At 44.4% G+C, this 17602-nt stretch overlaps 1 protein-coding gene across 3 annotated transcripts in view; it reads right to left on the bottom strand.

The window, feature by feature from the left end:
* Window positions 1–1480: 1480 nt before the first annotated feature.
* The window catches only part of TOP3A (DNA topoisomerase III alpha), a 42292-nt gene continuing 26170 nt past the window's right edge, over window positions 1481–17602 (bottom strand). For 2 of the 3 annotated variants that reach the window (XM_069087862.1, XM_069087864.1), the window contains 8 exons: window positions 16448–16633; window positions 12561–12690; window positions 10924–11037; window positions 10676–10841; window positions 7910–8053; window positions 6021–6143; window positions 4620–5320; window positions 1481–2449 (listed from right to left, as the gene is read on the bottom strand). In XM_069087862.1, coding sequence (XP_068943963.1) covers window positions 2277–2449; window positions 4620–5320; window positions 6021–6143; window positions 7910–8053; window positions 10676–10841; window positions 10924–11037; window positions 12561–12690; window positions 16448–16633 — 1737 coding nt within the window. In that variant the 3' untranslated portion in view covers window positions 1481–2276. The remainder of the gene's footprint in view (window positions 2450–4619; window positions 5321–6020; window positions 6144–7909; window positions 8054–10675; window positions 10842–10923; window positions 11038–12560; window positions 12691–16447; window positions 16634–17602) is intronic. The other variant, XM_069087863.1, reaches the window with a different exon arrangement.

The raw sequence follows: 17602 nt of genomic DNA, 5'->3' as shown, positions 1-17602 counted from the left end.
AGTAGAGTCCAAGTAATCCCATTCTGCAGGTGAAGAAATGGCAGTCCAGTGCCATTAGGTGTGACCTGGCCATGGTACATGATACTCCAAAGGAATCTGGCAGCACTCAGTTCTAAGGTGCCATAGGAGAAACTGACTGATGAAGTGACCTTAGTATTATTACTCAGTACAAGCAAGGCGGATCCCCATCTGATCCTTTCTGATATGTCTGAAAGTCTGATCTGGCCTTGCTGATGGGCAGACAATGCCTTTGTTTATCATCAGGACTCGGCGTAGGGCTGACTTTCAGAGACGGGCTGTTCTGTGGCCAGTCAGTCTGGGACACCCTAACACATTAAGTCAGTCCAGAACCTAGCTGAAGAGATTAGAATGGATGTTCCGACAGCAATTCTCCCTGTAACACATAGGAAAGTGTGTGGGAATGAAAAGCCATTCTGTGCCTTTAGTGAGGAATAGCACAGAGGTAAGGAGGAACTCAGACTGGGGATGCTCTTAGAAAAAGCTTTTCTCTGCCACCCCAGGGGCAGGAGGCACCGATGCACCTTTTCTTCCCCTCTACACCTGTCCTAACAAGCTTTCACACATAGGACTTGAACATACATATCAAGTTGTATACAGTAAACTTAATTGAATATCTAAGCTTAAATAAACATCCTATTTCACAGATGAAGACACGGAGAGTCCACAGAGGCGACATGACTTGCTGGAGTTCACAAAGCCCATAAATGGCTGTGCCGTGACTAGAGCCCACATTTGCGGACTCCCCAATTTTGTCTACTCTTCTTCGAGGCCTCCCTGAACAAGCATTTCCCCTTCTGTGAAATGAAAATACTTCCTTGTGGCACCGTGAGAGTGCAGGGAAAAATGGCCTGCAAACATTGAACTTGGTCCTAACGATGCTTTTTATTCTTACACTGAAATTATACTGCACTAAACTGTTCAAATAAATTAGTCCCTAGCAGGGGCTTGGGAACCTTATCAGATTTCACTGCAGTGATTTTCAACAGACTCTCTATTAAAAGGAAACATGTGGGTTGGAGCCAATTTCAGAACCAGGAAGGCTGAGCTCTGAACTAGGCCCAGCCTGTCTATACGTTTCCCGTATCCGTTTCTTCACCTATAGAGTGATGAAGACATAAAGATAGCCGGACACTGAATGTGAAAATTAGCTGATAAAGATGTTCAATGCTATGGGTACAATGTTTCTGGGCTGGAGAGGGGTTGGGTGTAGTGCTGTCAAACTGGAAACAGATGTCAGGAGTTCCATAGGATTCCTGGACTGGTTATCTAAAGAATCAAAGCTTGAGGGCAGCTAGGTGGCGCAGTGAATAGAGCACCAGCCCTGGAGTCAGGAGGATCCGAGTTCAAATCTGACCTCAGACAATTAACAGAAAAAACTAGCTATGTGACCTTGGGCAAGTCACTTAACCCCAACTGCCCTCCAAAAAGCACACACAGCAGCCCACTAACACACTCGGAGTTAAGAGGTGGAATTTCTCTTTATTAAGGCACATAAGCTATGTTTGGGGCCCAACAGCTGCAGCAGCCTCCTGGACCAGAAAAACAAGAATTCTTCTAGAGACAAAGTTTCAGAACAAGCAGCAGCTCTTCAGACCAAATGCCACGTTCTCGACACGTCTGCTGTAGCTTTACAAAGATGGAGGCTCATAGAAAAACTCGCTCCCACCTGAAGAGGAAAAGGTTCCTCCATGAACAGGCCAGAGGTCTAAGCAGACCCGAGCTCCTGGCACTCTGCCTCTGAATTTTCATTTCTTCCCCCATGGCTGGCTTCCTGGGGAAACACGTGTATGTCAGCCAAGAACTAAGGGCCTCCAACGCTCTGTGTAAGCACCCTTTCAGCTACTCAGTGCCTTCATGGGTACAAGGAAGACCGATCAGCCCAAGCAAGCCTAACAGCCATCTTCTCTGCAGTTTAGCAATGGATTTCCCTGTCCCATCGCACATTTTTAAGGACTATACTGGAGCTGCCTTCTCTGCCTCTGCACAGCATCCCCTAAATGGCTCGGGGGCTTTTTTCCATCAGACAAGAGGCTGCTTAGCCTGGTTCATCCCAGGCCTGTTCCAGGGCCCTGCAAAACACAGTTCATCTGAATCAAGAAGGCCAGGAGAAAGCTGGACTTCAGGCTGAGGGTCTTTCTCGAAGTTCCAAGGAAAATGGGTTCTTTGGGCATCTTGCTGATGTTTTATTTAAAAACTCTTTAATTTCCCTCAGCAGAAGAGCAGCAAGGCCCTGCCTTCCCCTTCCTCTCCCGCAGTCATCTGTTCTGAGGGCAGGTGAGCCGGGTATGTCCAGGCTGGTGACAGAGGCCACATCTCCGTGTTCTCTTTGTTGTGGACTCAGTGTCTGAGTTAGTCCTGGGTCTTTTGCTTTTGGCTTCTGATCTCTGGACCTGCCCTCTGTCCTCAAACCAAACTGGTCCAGAAGTTCCTGAGAAAAAAAAAAACAAAGAAAAGATTAGTTTGCAAGTTGAGTTATCAGGGTAATAAGGAAGGAAAGTTGCTCACAATGGTCAAGTGAGAATAGTGTGTGACCGACATCTTTGTGGAACAACAGATTTTAAAGGGTAAGTATGTTTTGTTTTGACAAGCAGTAACATTCAGAGATAACAATGAAGTTTTCTTTTAGTCTCTAGAATGGTAATGATATATAAGTATTACAAACAACACCAACTTCTGAATACATAAACCTTTGCCAAAAACCTTGAAGTGTTTCTAGGCCACAATTCCATGCACTCACAGTGCCATAGGGAAGGCTGGAATACACCTGGCAAGGACATGAAAAGATTCAGTATGTGAGCACGTCTCTTGACTGGCATGTCTTTTGTATTTCTCACTGATCATGATTAAAACGTAGTGAAACTCCTAAGTTTAGAAGCTCTTTGCTCTCCACAGGTATCAACTTTTACCACAGTTATTTGTGGGGCACTGTAGTGGTACAGTAGGAAAAGTGCTGGCCATGTAGATCAGACCTGGGTTCAGGGTCTGGCTCCACCCACCACTTTGTAACTGTTGACAATTTACTTAAAAATTCAAAATCCTCAGTTTCTCATGAAGAAAACTGCTATAATGTTTACCCTGCCTATAACAAGAACAAACACTAATAAGTGTGCAAGTCACTGTGCTGGGTGCTAGGGACAAAAGACATAAATAAACAATCACTGTTAAATTGCAAAGAATTTACTCCTCCTGGGGGGAAGGGAGGAGGGCATTACCACTTATACAAAGATGCAATTCACGGCCAATGGGAGTGAGAGAGGAAGGCTTCATGGAACAGGTAACCCTGAGGACACCCTTAGTCTTGATAATGAAAGGCAGAGAGGAGGGAGTCTACGCCAGGCCCGGGGGACAATCTCTGGAAAAGGACAGAGTGACAAGTGCAGGGAACAGCTTGGCTGGTAGTTCTGTCTGGTCAGAAGACAATATGTGAAGGGGAGTAATGGGCAGGCAGGATACGGCCAGCCTACAGAGGGCCGAAAATGCCAAGATGCATTTGCATTTGGTGAGAAGGGGGCGTCTGAATATGAAAGTGATCTAGTCAGACTATGGCCTGAGACCATGTTGCCTGGCAGTCCTGATAAAGGTAACAAGGACCAAACTTTGTGGAAGGTGGTAGCTCTGGAAGTGGGGAGAAGGGAGGAGATATTTCAGATGTGGAGGGCTGGCATCAGTAAAACCTGACAAATGACTGGATGTGAGGGAAGAATCAAGGATGCCTCAAAGGTACAATCCTGAGTGTGGTGCCCTCAAGAGAAAGAGAAAAATTTGGAAGGCCTAACTCACAGAAGTAATGAGGACCAGATGAGAAAACTGTAAATTGAGTTGTCAACCATCAAGTGCTACACAAACAAAAGTTATTGTGTCAAAAAATCTTGAGATGAGAGGTCCTCCTCATTCATGGAGTGATATATGGCCTTTGAAAATTGTGAGTATATAAAAAATGAGACTATGCTTCACAAAATGAGTTTCTGTGCCTCTGACCTTTCTTGTTTTCTTTCCTGCCGTAAAGAATTACAATTATATGCCAGGTAGACAGGTGGTTACATGTCATTTCAGGTGCTGAGATGCCTTATGGGTACAAAAGAAGCCTAATTTATAATAGCAAAACCTTATATGTATACAGGGTTTTTAACTTTTTACAGAGTTTTTGCATTCCTTATATGATTTAAGAGACTAATCTTCATATTACAAATAAAAAGCCAAAAAATATCCTTGAGAACACAACTAATAAACTGTAGGGGAACCAGAATCATCACCAACAGAACTTCTGCCCAGACAGAAGACAAACAGTTTAAAATAATGCTTTTAATAAAGCCATGCTGGATACTCAATTCTCTAAACGAGCTCAGAACTACACAATGTAAATGCAAAGAAGCTGGGAAGAGCTGGCTGGTTTGTTGGTTTATCCTCAACTGTTTTTTCTCCTTTTTCTTTTTTTATTCTTTGGTTTATGGAGTAGAGGAGGTGGGGTGATGTTCATGTGTGTGTGTGTACACACAGACAGACACACAGACACCCCCCCCCCCCGGAAGGAGACATAAAAACAAGACAGCACAACTTTACGACGTACAAGTGTCCCTCCATACTCAGGCTCGCCTCACCTGGTGCCGTGTTTTCATCAGCCCACTGAAAGAAGCCACATTGCTGCCCTCTCGGTTTTGCGCACGTGTGGAACTGGCGCCCCTTGTTAGGCCCCTCCTTCTGTACTGTCCGTGTGACGGCGAGCTGGCTGCACGTGCATGTGGCACCGCCGCTGCTGCTGCCGCCACGGTTTCCAAACCTATCTTGCCTTCCTCCAGAGTCTGTGGAGTTCCCTTGGAAATGACCGGGAGTCCTTGTTCTTGAGGAAGGGATCGTTTCCGTTCCCTGCTGACCATCAGCCCACAGGAAGAAGTTGCAGCTCCCCGCGTTGCACTTGTAGAAGCGCCTGCCCTGATTGGGACCCTCTTTACGGACGGTGAGCAGGAGGGCCTCATGGCCACAGTTACACATCACAGTGTTGGGATTCTCCCTAGAAGCTGCTGAGGGCACAAGTGTCCTGGCTGAGGGCTTAGGGGGTGCAAGCTGTCGTTCTGTGGGAAGAATGGAAAAGCCGCCCTGACTGCTGCCCATTCTGTTCAGGGACTGGTTGGTCTGTAAATGGTTGGCAGGCCGGTCTGCTGGCTGTGAAGCCCTGGAAAGGCCGCTGGAAGATCTCAGGTCCAGGATCTGCACCAGGGTCTCATCACAACCTCCAATGCAGCCAACAAACTCCAGAGGCATGGTGGGAGGGACGCCTCCTCGCTTGAACTTTAATTTTAACCTATTGGTTCCAAAAGAGAAAAAAAGTCAAAACCACGATACAGATTATCTTGCTTAATTAAGGAGAGATACTAACTTTAAATACCTCTTTATTTTTTCTTTATAACTTTTCCCACCCCTCAGGATATAGTCCAACTACCTATGTCAACTGGAACTGGTCATATGTAGCAAAGCTTATCCTTTCTAGAAGACCAGAGACTGCTAAGTATTTCTGCAGTTCCTAAACTGCAAATTTGAACTCATTGGCAAATCAAATCAGCTGAATCATCCAAATTCAAAAGTTTCCATTTTCTATGCCTTGACATTTTTTAAAGGACAAGACTGTATGAAAATCTGATAAAAAATAAATGAATACCAAACTATTCTTGGAAATAACACGAAATACCTGGGAAAAAAAGCAAGAGAATGTCGCCATAATAGAGAAGCCAAAAGATTAAGGCTTATTATTGTTCCTTATTTAACACCCCAACTCCTGGTAGAGCTGAGACTTAATTACCAAGGCTGGGTGTCCACTCCTTCTGAGAAAGCCCTGACAGAAATAAATGAAAGGGCCGAGGACTAGGACCAGGCCTTCTGAAATCTCTACTTGATTAAAACCAAAAGCAATCCAATTAGCCAAACTTTCATTTCCGTAGAAAAGAAAGAAAAATCCAAAAAATTAGCTTTTTTTGAGGGCACTTCTGTCAATTCCTCAGACTGACCTGTAAACAGGATGTGGTTTGCAGACTGGACACACACTTTCATCCTTACTGGCTTCTAGAACAGAATCTGGAAACCATATAGCTTGTCGGCAGTCCGGATAGCCCATGCAGCTAAGGTAGAACCTGTAGAATAAAGTCATTCTGGTGATCTGAAAAGATCCTAATTGCCTTGAAACTCGAGTCAAACATCTAGAAATTTGTCATCCATCTGCAACTTAAGTTTTCCCTAATTAACTACAATAGTTGATTATTCTCAAGAGAGAATGCTTAATGCGATACACAGGGACTAATCTTGAACATCTAACAATTTCTCACGTATAGGCAAAATGAAATAGCTTGGTACTAATATTAGTATGTAAAACTTCACCTCTTAGTCAGAAAAACTCAAGATTTAATTAGATTAGAGACCATATGACTTGACTATTTCTTTAAAGCTTATCTTAGTAGATATTTTTACCAGAAAAACCAAAAATAATTTAAAGGGCAAATTCTCATTCTAACATAAACTATTGCTGATTAATATAAGTTACCAATCCCAACCCTCCCTCGATGAAGTTAGTATTTCTTCTGTCTCTAGTGCAGGATCATCCATATCCTGCCCTCTAATTTTGGGTGTAGTCCTGGATTTTGTCCCAGGCCTTCTTCTCTTTTCTCTCTAAGCTCTTTCACTTTGTGACATTAAAATTCACCTCCCATGGCTGACTTATCTCAATGCCGACAACTCTCAGATTTATATAACTGGCTTTGGTTTCTCTTGGGCATTCCAGTCCAGCATCACCAGCTGCCTACAGGGCAGATGGCCCCCAGGCATCTCACACTCAACATGCCCAAGAAACCTCATTATCTTTCCCCCTAAAGCCATCTCTTCAGAACTTTCCTATTTTTGTAGAAGATAAGACTATCCTTTAAGTCACACAGGTGTGAAACATCAGAATTATCCTCAACACTCCACTCCCCCTTGCCCCATATAATTACCAATTCTTACTGATTTGCTCTCCACATCTCTCCAGTCCCTCTTCTCTCCCCTCCCATGGCCCCCGTTATAATTCAGATCCTTCTTACCTCTCACCATGGACTACTGGATAGCTTCCACATGGCTACCAAAGTGATTTTTCTAAAGCACGGGTCTGACCATGTCCAGCAGCTGCCTATCACCTCTGGATTAAATATAAGCCCCTTTGGCATGTAAAGCCTTCCATAACCTGGCTTCATCTGACCTTTAAGGCCTTTTTATACCTTCTTCAGGCCTTCAGAGGAGTTGTATCCCATGCCTGGAATGAACTTCCTCCCCACGTTGCTTCTTCCTTTACAGTCCAGCACAAGCACCCTCTCAAAATGAAACCTTTCCTGTTCCTCCCAAACTACTAATGTCTTCACCCAAAATTGCCTTGGTTTTAATGGCATATATTTTGTATTTTTTATATATGTATCTGTTATCTCCTGAAACAGAAGGTAAATTCCTCCAGGGGAAGGGCTGTTTCACTTTTTCTTTCTCTAGTGTCTCGCACATCATAGGTACAGGTGCTTACTAAGTGTTTCCTCTCTCTCTCTCTCTCTCTCTCTCTCTCTCTGGAGATAGAAGGAGCTACAGGCAAAGGCAAATATTCTCTCCCCTGGCATTGCCAAGCAGCCTGTTTAACTGTCTGTGTGTCTAAAGCCAACTGGTCTTTTTGATTCCAATTCTGAACCTGCAGGTGAATCTGAGCAAAAGTAAAGACTAATGAATGAAGTGCGTTACTCTGAACATCAAGAGAAGTCAACAAAGCCTTCTGCCGCTCTTCACCCTGTTCATATGGTCCCAGCAGGCCTACTGCATTGAGTGTAATGACAAGCGTGGAGGCCTCTCAAAGACACACATAGTATGAGCTTTCTAGAAAGACAGAACAGACCCGCCATTCTTCTTCCTCTTGAGCACCATGTCTTTGTTACACTGTGGACATTTCTTGATAGTCGCTGGCATTGCTGGGTAGATCTCCTCTTGGCCGACTGTTGTGGCCATTTCTCCAAAATACTGAGACAACGCTTGATCCAGCCTAGAGTAAAGACACGCGCGCACAAGCATCAGCTGCTTACTCAGCAGGTGTTTTCACAGTTGTGTATACACAAGACACACACTTTCCTGACCATTGAACCAATGCAGTTATGTCTGTCACAGAGAAGGGGCTGCAAGTCAGTGTAAGCTGGCGGAGCAGCCCCTGGTGGCTCCTTGCTCTGGTTCCTGGCACGTGCTCAGGTAAAGGCAGATGGGACAGTGTCACCACTTCCACCACTGTTCATTCATCCCCTGGTTAGACCAGGGTATCTGGGAGAAACAGAGAGGCCACAAACGAGCCGAGCATAATCTCTAGAAGTAAACAAGATCATTGGAGTTCTCAGTCAAATCAGCCCCTGTGCTTGCTTTCAAAATGAGAGCAGGGTGAAATGAGATATGCCTCCCAATCAAAAGCAATACAAACCTCCCATTAATCAGCAGTGAAAAAACAAATGGAACATTTGTCCAAACTAAGACTAAGAGCCAAATTAAAAACATTTTTGGAGTGAAGGGACAGACTATTTTTTAAAATTTATTTTTATTCTGAACTCAACAAGAAGAGTATTTTGAAGGACTATATTGTCTGCGATTCAAGGCAGAGTTAAAATGATCATAACAAATGCCACTCAAGGTTCAGCACAAAGCCTTTTCTGACTCCCCACCCCAAATCTATCGTTGTTTGGTTGTTTCAGTCGTGTCCAACTCTTTCTGGCCTCACTTGGGGTTTTACTGGTAAAGATACTGGTTTGCCATTTCCTTCTCCAGCTCATCTGACAACTGAGGCAAACAGAGTTAAGTGGCTTCCCCAGGGTCACACAGCTAGTGTGTGAGACAGAATCTGAACTCAGGGATCCCTGACTCCAGGCCCAGCACTCCAACCATCCACCCACCCACTACAAATTACTCTCTGTATTTGATGGAATCCTAATAAAGCTGCCCTCAGTCCCAATATTCTAACTTCCTTATAGGCCCCACTGAATAGCAGGCCCACTGCCCCCCTCCCCCTCCACTCACATCCTAACTTCTTCATATATGCCTCATTGCTCACTAGAACAACAGGTGAGTCCATGACCTCCTACTTCTCACAGACATGGCAGGCGTGCCCATGTGATGGGATCCCAACACTGTCCCCGGACCCCTTCCTCATATTTCCCACAGAAACAGCAGGCGTGCCCATGTGATGGGATCCCAGCCACTGCCCCCAGATCCCTTCCTCATATTTCCCTTAGAAACAGCAGGTGTGTCCTTGCACTCAACCACAACCACATCCATCTAGTCTCAGACAGGACCACAGTACTCAGCCAATCAGAAAGCAGAGCCACCAGGATGCCCAAGCAGGATGTGGACCCCACAACGATAGAAGGGACTTTGCCCAAGTAGGCACCTGGGCAGTAATAGTAAAGAACTGACCTAGTGTGAGTTTATCACGTAGAGAGGCTTATTATAATATCATTATCATACATACAGAGCCCCAGATGGGTTTTTCTGTATGCATTGTGGGTAATCGCACACATATAGTTCCACAGTGGCTAGGACCCCTCCACTATTACCTAATCCCTTAACAAACCCCTCCTGCCTTTTTAACATTCATAATTTCTGTTATATAATTGTATCTTTACCCTACAAAATCCACCTTGCTCTCTCTGAAGTTGCTGGTTCCTCTTGAAACTCAGCCCGCTTCATGAGAGGCGTCAATCTCAGTAAATGCCTCTCCTTGGATCAGAGGTGCCTGGCTCCAAATGCTTTTGAGACGGCTCCACCATAACCACATCTTTTACTTTATAACATGTTGCACGGACTTTTCTGGGGATACTCTATTTGAACATTAAAGGTCCTTGAAACCACGGCCTTTTTCATTTCTTACCTTTATATCCCCAGCGCCAGCACAGTGCCCTGCACATAGATGGTACTGAAAAGCTTATTAAATATAGTCCTTTGAAAATTGCTCAGTGCCTTATAAATACCTTCCTTGAGCTTTACAGCAACCCTGTGAGGCAGCTACTTACCAGTGCTCCTATCCCTACTTCACAGATGGAATAACAGAGGTGCAGATAAATAAGTGACAGGGGCAGCTAGGTGACACAGTGAGTTCAAATCCAGCCTCAGACAGCTGACACACTTACTAGCTGTAGTGTAGTGTAGTAAGACCTGGGTAAGTCACTTAACCCCAATTGCCTTGCCTTCCCCCCTCCAAAAAAAAGAAAAACAAAAGATAAATTAAGTGACTTGCCCATGGTCAATCTGCTAGTAAATGCCGGAAGTGGGGTTTGAACCCTAGTCTTCCTGACTCCAAGCCTACAACTTTGCAGATGACACTATCCTGCCAGTTTTTGAATCTGATCTGTTTAGAAAATATTTTCAGAAAGATTCTTGTACCCAAACATAAGAAATATTCAAAGCCAAAGCACCAAGGGACAAGGCCCCACCCTTGGGCCATTCACCAGAAGGCAAAGGTTGGTGGGGAAGGAGAAGTTGACTACAGGCTAAGAACCCAAAGCATCGGCAATGCCCACCAGTTACCCAGCTCACGTCTCTGCTGACTCACTCCTGCTGCAGCCCCCCAGATGAGAACAGGAAGCAAATACCGCGGCTCTTGGGCCGGGAAGGTCTCAGTGGCACTCACTTGTTGGCGTGGGCTACAGCTTCGATGAAAACTTGCTTGTACTTCTGGATTTGCTGTCTCAGTACCACATGCTTGTCCTTTTTCCCCTCACAAATGAGTTTCAGGTCAGCTTCTAGCTCAGCCCGGAGGTCAGGCTTCGACATCTCATAGCCCATGGAATCATAACCTGCCAAAGGAAAGACTGCCATTAGTGAACCCAACATGGCTCCTCCCACAATCCCTGAGGAGAGAGAGGACTCTGATCTTACCTTCCACCAGCCCCATGCCCAAATGTCCTGGGAGGAAGCGTTTATCAGGGGTGAGTCCCACATACATGCGTGATTTGATGGTTTCGATATGCTCTGCATGAGTTGCATCCGTCCCTGGAAACAATTTCAGTCACTTTGAGAGTGCAGACAAAATCCCAGGTTAACAATCTGGGATTTTTAAAAGGGAACCATGTTTAATTTCTGTCAGACCCAAGAGGTTCAGCAACAGTGGTTTTTTGAAAATATGCTGAATCTTATGAATGTCCAGCTTTTGGAGGGTAGGAGGGGAAAGAATCCAACCATCATTTCTATGAAGCACCCACTATGAGCCAGGCATTGCACTGAACATTTTACACATGTGATCTCATTCGATCCTCACAGCTGCCTGGGAGGTTGGTGCTATTTTATCCCCATTTTACAGATGAGGAAACTGAGGCAGAGGGAGGTTAAGTGGCATACCCAGGGTCCCACAGCTGGTGGGAGACCATGTCTTCCCAACTCAGGTCCAAGGCTCTATACATCACATTATCTGGCTGCCTCTTGGTGACTAATTCCTAGTGACTGATCACAAGCCAATGGTTGTAGAGAATAATATAAGCAACTGACCAAAATCAGTAGTTGTCTTTGTTGCCACAATGACAATGAAATATTAGACAAATATAGTTGCTTTATTGTCCTTGCAGCTCAGGTGAAAGCAAAGACCTGGATTGGGGAATTTACAGGAAATCAGTACTTGGGAAGCTAGTACAAACAGGAGCTTTAGTTTTATGTTGTGCAGCAAGCAGGCAAAAAAACCCCATACACACAAACTCATCTTATATGGAGAAAGAAACATACAGGTTCATCCCCATGGATACAAGAAACACTCAGCGTGAGAGGCACTTGTGCCACAGACAGAACACACTGAAAGCCGGGTTCAAGCAGGAAGTTATAGACCCTAAAAACGAGCTTGCTGGAGACATGGCAGGGGGCGTTCCCGATCAGACCCAGATGTGGTGGGGAGTTCTCAGGGTGACTGACTGATCCCAGGTTTGCATAGGGGGAGTTTCTTTGTGGACCAAAGACTGAGAGAGGGCTTGAGTCAGTAATCTGAGGCAGCAGGAAAGGAATGACTCAGGCCACTGCAGTCGTCTTCAAGTTTCATCCAGTTAAAAGCCACAAGCATTAACTGCTTGACAAAGGGTTAATGTAAGTCCAAACAGTGGAAAAATACAAATCTGTCTGCCATTGCCTATGTGCTTTACGGGCACTGAGACTGCTTAGGCAAAGCGACTCCTTAGAGGAGTCTTATCATTGTAACGTCAAACAACATAAACATTACAGTTATCACAACAGTGAAGCTCTTGCTGAAATTTCTAATTTGTGGAGCTCAGTTGGAATTGCTTCCAGTTGCTACACACATGATGGAAAAAGGCATTTAACCACACTGGGCCTCCGTTTTCTTATCTGTAATGAAAGGGCATCAATCTAAACGAGCTTTAGAATCCTTTCATTTTGAAGTTTATGATTCTAGGCTTTTGATGAAATGCCAACAAAGGAAATATTCCACTACAGCCAAATATCTGATCACCCTTTGGCTAAAGGAAGTGCCCACTCGTACGAGAGTTCCCTGACATGGCACCGAAAGGATGGCTGACCAATGCCGTGCTTCTCCATGAGGGCAATAAGATCTGCTTCTGTGAGGAGTTGGGGTGGGCTGGTCTCACCATCCACCATCTCTATTGTGGTCGGCTGGAAGCGGGAGTCTTTCTCATAGATGGGAATGACCTGAAAAAGCAACAGTTTCTAGTGAAATACTTTAGTCATGTTAATATAAAATGCAATTTCAAAATCAGCCTATTAAGCGTCTGGTCCTGCCCTGTGCCACAACCCCAGCGATCACTGGGGAATTCCCTGCACACAAGAGTCTTCACAGGGCTTGAGAAGGGAGATCATTTAAAATGTAAGACCCCACTAGTTATTAAAACATATAAATCAAAACAATTTTAAAACTACCATCACATACCTGTTAAAGTATCAAAAATGAAATAAAACCTAATGTTCAGTCAGCCAACATGCAATCAGTCTTAAAGTCCTTGTTATATGTCAAACTGTGCTAGGTGGGAGAATAAATGCAACAGAAGTCCTTATTCTCAAGTTTATATTCTCTTGAGTAACACAACCTGTACATATGTATATGTTTACATATTCACAAAAATATGGAAAATATATACAAATACAATGTAATTTAAGGACAGGGCTGCTAGTAGGTGTGAAATCAAGGCTCACATCAAAATCAGGGCTCATGCTGAGCTCAAAGTAAACTAGGGATCCCAAGGGGTGGAGGAAGAGGTTGGGTATGAAGTAAGAGATGGGAGTGTGGTGCAGGAAAAGTAACAAGGCCAGTAACGAGTAATAAGGCTCGGAAAGTAGACTGGAGTCAGGTGAAGAAGGGCTTTAAACGCCAACAAAGATATCTGCATTTGGTCCTAGAGGCAACAGGGAACCACTGGGCTCGTTGGAATAGGAGACATACATACTGAAGCTATGCTTTGGCAGCTGAGAGGCTGGAATGGAGAGGGGAGAGATGTCAAGCAGAAGTGAGGGCCTGACCTCTTGTGGTGGCACATGAGAAGGAAAGGGAGAGTTGCCGTGGAGACAGAATCAACAAAAATACAAACACATGATGGAATATATGGTATAAGAGGAAGTAGAAGTTGAGGCTGACAATGGTTCTGTTTTGAACATGTGGAGTCTGAGATACCTGCAGGAACTCCCGTGGGAGATGTCCCACAGGTAGGTGGTGATGTAAGACTGTAGCTCAGAGAGACCCCGGCTGGATACATAGACCAGTCACCTGCACAGGGATGATCAGTGAACTCATGGGAGCTGATGAGGACACCAAGTGAAAGTATATCAAGAGTACAGGCCAACAAAGGCAATATGCCACCACAGCCAAACATATGATCCCCCTCTGATCCGGGACAGAGACTCATACATTACCCATAGTTACAGTGGAGAATGTAGGTGGTGATCCAGCAAAGCACATTTAAAAAGGAAAATCAGACAGGTAAAGGAGAACCGAGAGAGAGCAGGGTCACGAAAACTCAGAGTGGAGAGAATAGCCAACAGTGTCACCTCCTTCAGAGAGCTTAAGAAGTATGAGGACTGAGAAAAAGATATTGGATTTAGCAATGAAAAAATCACCGGTAACTTGGGAAAGAGCAGTTGCATAAGCCTGATCGCAAGAGGTTAGAGAAGTGAAAGAGTATAGACGACTTCTGTGAAAGGCAAAGTAGAGGACAGTATCTTGTGGGGGAAGAATCATAAAGTGAGAGCTTTTCTTTTTTTAATGGATGGAGGAGACAAGGATGTGTTTATAGGCAGCAAAGAAGGAAAGGCTGACTCCTGAAGCAACCTGGCTGAAGAAACAGTATGGGATGGGATCAAGAGGACAAGTGAAGGAGGTGGCCTTGCCGAGAAGGTCCTCCTATGCATCAGAACTGTAGAAAAAGAGAAGGGAAGAGGGGCGGCCAGGTGGCTCAGCGAGTAAGAGCCCCAGTGTCGGGATGACCTGGATCAAATCCGGGCTCAGATACTCAGCACCACACCCAGAAATAACTGGCCGTGTAACCTTGAGCAAGTTACTTAACCCCGATTGCTTTAAAAAAAAAGAGAAGGGAAGGGGGGATGGATGATGTCAAGGTGTTCTGAGATGTAGGGAAAGGAAGAGAGCTCATGGAAAGAATGGTTTGTGTTTTCTCAGTAAATTGTGAAGTGAAGACCTTTGCTAAGAGGATGAGGGGAGTAGGTGCTGAAAAAGACCTGGAGAAGGGAATGGGGTGTATCAGCTTCAGTGGGGAGTGTGAAAGAGAATCAGTTAGGGAAGAGTGAAGACTGCCTGCTGCATTAAGAGCCTCCTTAGGAGTAGAAACAACGTGTGGTGTCCCACTACAAATTCTTGCTATTTCCATAACCACCGTCCAGCTTTCATATAAGTAGGAGCTGAGGAGACAGATGGTAGGGATAACCCAGGTTAAAGCTTGCAAAGAATGTGAGGTGATTGCACAATACGGCAATGGACCTAAGAGTAGAAAACTGTAATGGTGAAAAGCTAACTGAGTCAAGTTTAGGAAGGGAAGAAGGAGGAGGATCCAGAGGAGAGGAGGATGATGTAAGTAAGACAGAACCAAGCAGAGCGTGGTAAAAGTCACAGTGAAGAGAAAAAATCAGGTGAAGAAGAGTAAGGCCATGGGGAGACGGCAAGGTGGGTCACAGTCAGATGGAAGAGTTTTTACATTGCTGGTCACAGAATCAGCCTGAGAGAAACGTTTTTATTTTTGTCTTTGTAGCTCTAGCCTTCAGTACAATGTGTGGCACACAGCAGGCACTTAATAAATGTCTGCTGACTGACTGGAAGTGAAACGCCTGTGGGAGATGATGAAGTCAAGGAGTGTGACTGCTGCCTGTGTGCGGCTGGGGTGGAGGTGACCCCTCAGGTCTCCAGAGGGGAGTGAAGAAAGCCTGAGGAGGGGAGAGCAGCAGCAACACAGACTCATCAGCACAACGCTGGCTAACTAACTGTATCACCAGAGAGCGCTCTAGGAACATGTAGTAAGACCTATAAAACTTCAGGATTTCCACCCAGATTATTCCACTTTGGGGAACGCCCCCACCCCCACTCCAAGGAAATGACACAAGACATAGAAAAGTAATTTGCACAAAGATGTTCAGAACAATGCTATTTATGGAAATGTAAAATTTAGATCCAACCTAATGACAAACAATTGGAAAATCAACAAACTAATATGCTGTATTAAATGATGGAGTAATACTGAGTTACTAAAAACCAGTATGTGAAAAATGCCAACATGCAGAAAAGATTAAGGCCATGCTCTATATGAAGGCTGTGCCAACCAACCTGATTTTGAAGTAAAACTGTTAATACATCACAACTTGATATGTTATCTGGATAATCCCCCATTTGTAATACTAATTTTTCCTATGAAGCTTTTCCCTGAGACATTTTTTAAGAACCAACATCAAAAGAAGGGCATATACAAGTATTTAAAATAGTAAATGGGAAAAAATTCGGGCATAAAATGGTTTGTACACATGGATTGCAATTATGTAAAAATGTGCACGTGTGCTTTAACAAAGACTGGAAAAAGGATCTGTGGACAGGATGGTATAATCAAAGGCTCCAACTTTAGAACGTGCAGTCCTGTAGTCAGGGCCCAGTTCTGACGTTTCTTAACTAAGTGAATTGGAGCAACTCATTCTACCTGCCGGAGGCAGCAAATGTGTAACATGTACATTACCTACTTTTTAGGGCGGCGAAGAAGACGGTCTGACAGCCTTCAAGTGTCATTACTCTAGAGTTTTGTCTCTGCAGGGACAGGGGGAGTAAATTCATGTTTTGTTTAGTTTCTTTTTTAAAGAGGATGCCGAGGGCCGACTTCCCCCACGACGCAAGTGAAAATGCAAACCTGAGAGATCCCAAGTTTGCTTCCTTAGAGTCAGTGACCGTGCAATTCGAACCCACCTTGTCACTCCACTTATCATATACATAGACATCCAGATAGTTTGTGGCCAGGATCATGAGACCGTGAGCAACAAAGCGCTCCTGGGCAATAGCGATCTCTACCGTCGTCTCTTGTCCTTGAGCGTCCTGAGAGCAACAGGCGAGGAAATGACGAACGATAAACTCGTACAGTCGTTGTTCATTCCCCTAATGAGGAAAAAGTGCAAAAAGTTGGGGGGGTGTCAATGAAAATGCAGCCCTTCACTTCTCAGTTAAGAATTCTGAAAGCGTTTGGTACCACATTTCCTTTAACGCTGTGTACAAATGTGGAAAAAAACAAAATGGAATTCCCAGGTATCTAACATTTTTGATTATTTTGTTTGTTTGGGGGTTTTTTTGTTTTTTGTCTCTTTGAAGGGGGGAAGGCAGAGTAATTAGGATTAAGTGACTTGCCCAAGGTCACACAGTTAGTAAGCGTTAAGGGTCTGAGGCCAGATTTGAATTCAGGTCTTCCTGACTCCAGGGCCAGTGCTCTATTCACTGTGACACCTAGCTGCCCCCAAAGTTTTGATTACTTTAGAATGACACTGATCAAGACAAGAGAGTCTTGAGAATAAAAAGTGAGTAAATCAACCTAAAATAATAATAATGGGAAGTAGCTTGTTTTGTTTATGTTTTCAGGCATTAATTTAAAAAGGAAAACAAGATACAGTTCAGTCTATATTACTAATGGTCATACTATATACATACACACGTCTCACTTGTTAAAAGAAATAGAGCACAATTGGACTTGAGCTAACATTGGTGACTCTGCATGACTCATTAATCTCTTTACAAACTATTTACCAAGTGTCCATGGAATCAGCAGGAGCTGCAGAATAAATACCTTACACAGATAGGCTCACATCCTCCAGGAGCCAACAAGCTAGCTAGCATATGTGAAACAATAACTTAAGTATACGGCATTGACTATATGCACAACATTAACTATATGATGCTAACTGCACAGACGCACAGTGTGTACAGGGTAGATATGGTACTGTCCATAAGTACAACAGTTCAGAGGAAGGAGAGCTTTAGCACCGGCCCTGGAGTCAGGAGGACCTGAGTTCAAATCCAGCCTCAGACACTTAACACTTACTAGGGGTGACCTTGGGCAAGTCACTTAACCCTAAT

The sequence above is a fragment of the Petaurus breviceps genome, unplaced genomic scaffold (assembly GCF_028583685.1).
Source record: "Petaurus breviceps papuanus isolate PSGF00001 unplaced genomic scaffold, PetGlider_PUasm1.0 183, whole genome shotgun sequence".
NCBI classification, from domain to species: Eukaryota; Metazoa; Chordata; class Mammalia; order Diprotodontia; family Petauridae; genus Petaurus; species Petaurus breviceps.
The sequence above is the reverse complement of the archived record's forward strand: the minus strand, read 5'-3'. Positions and strand labels throughout refer to the sequence as shown.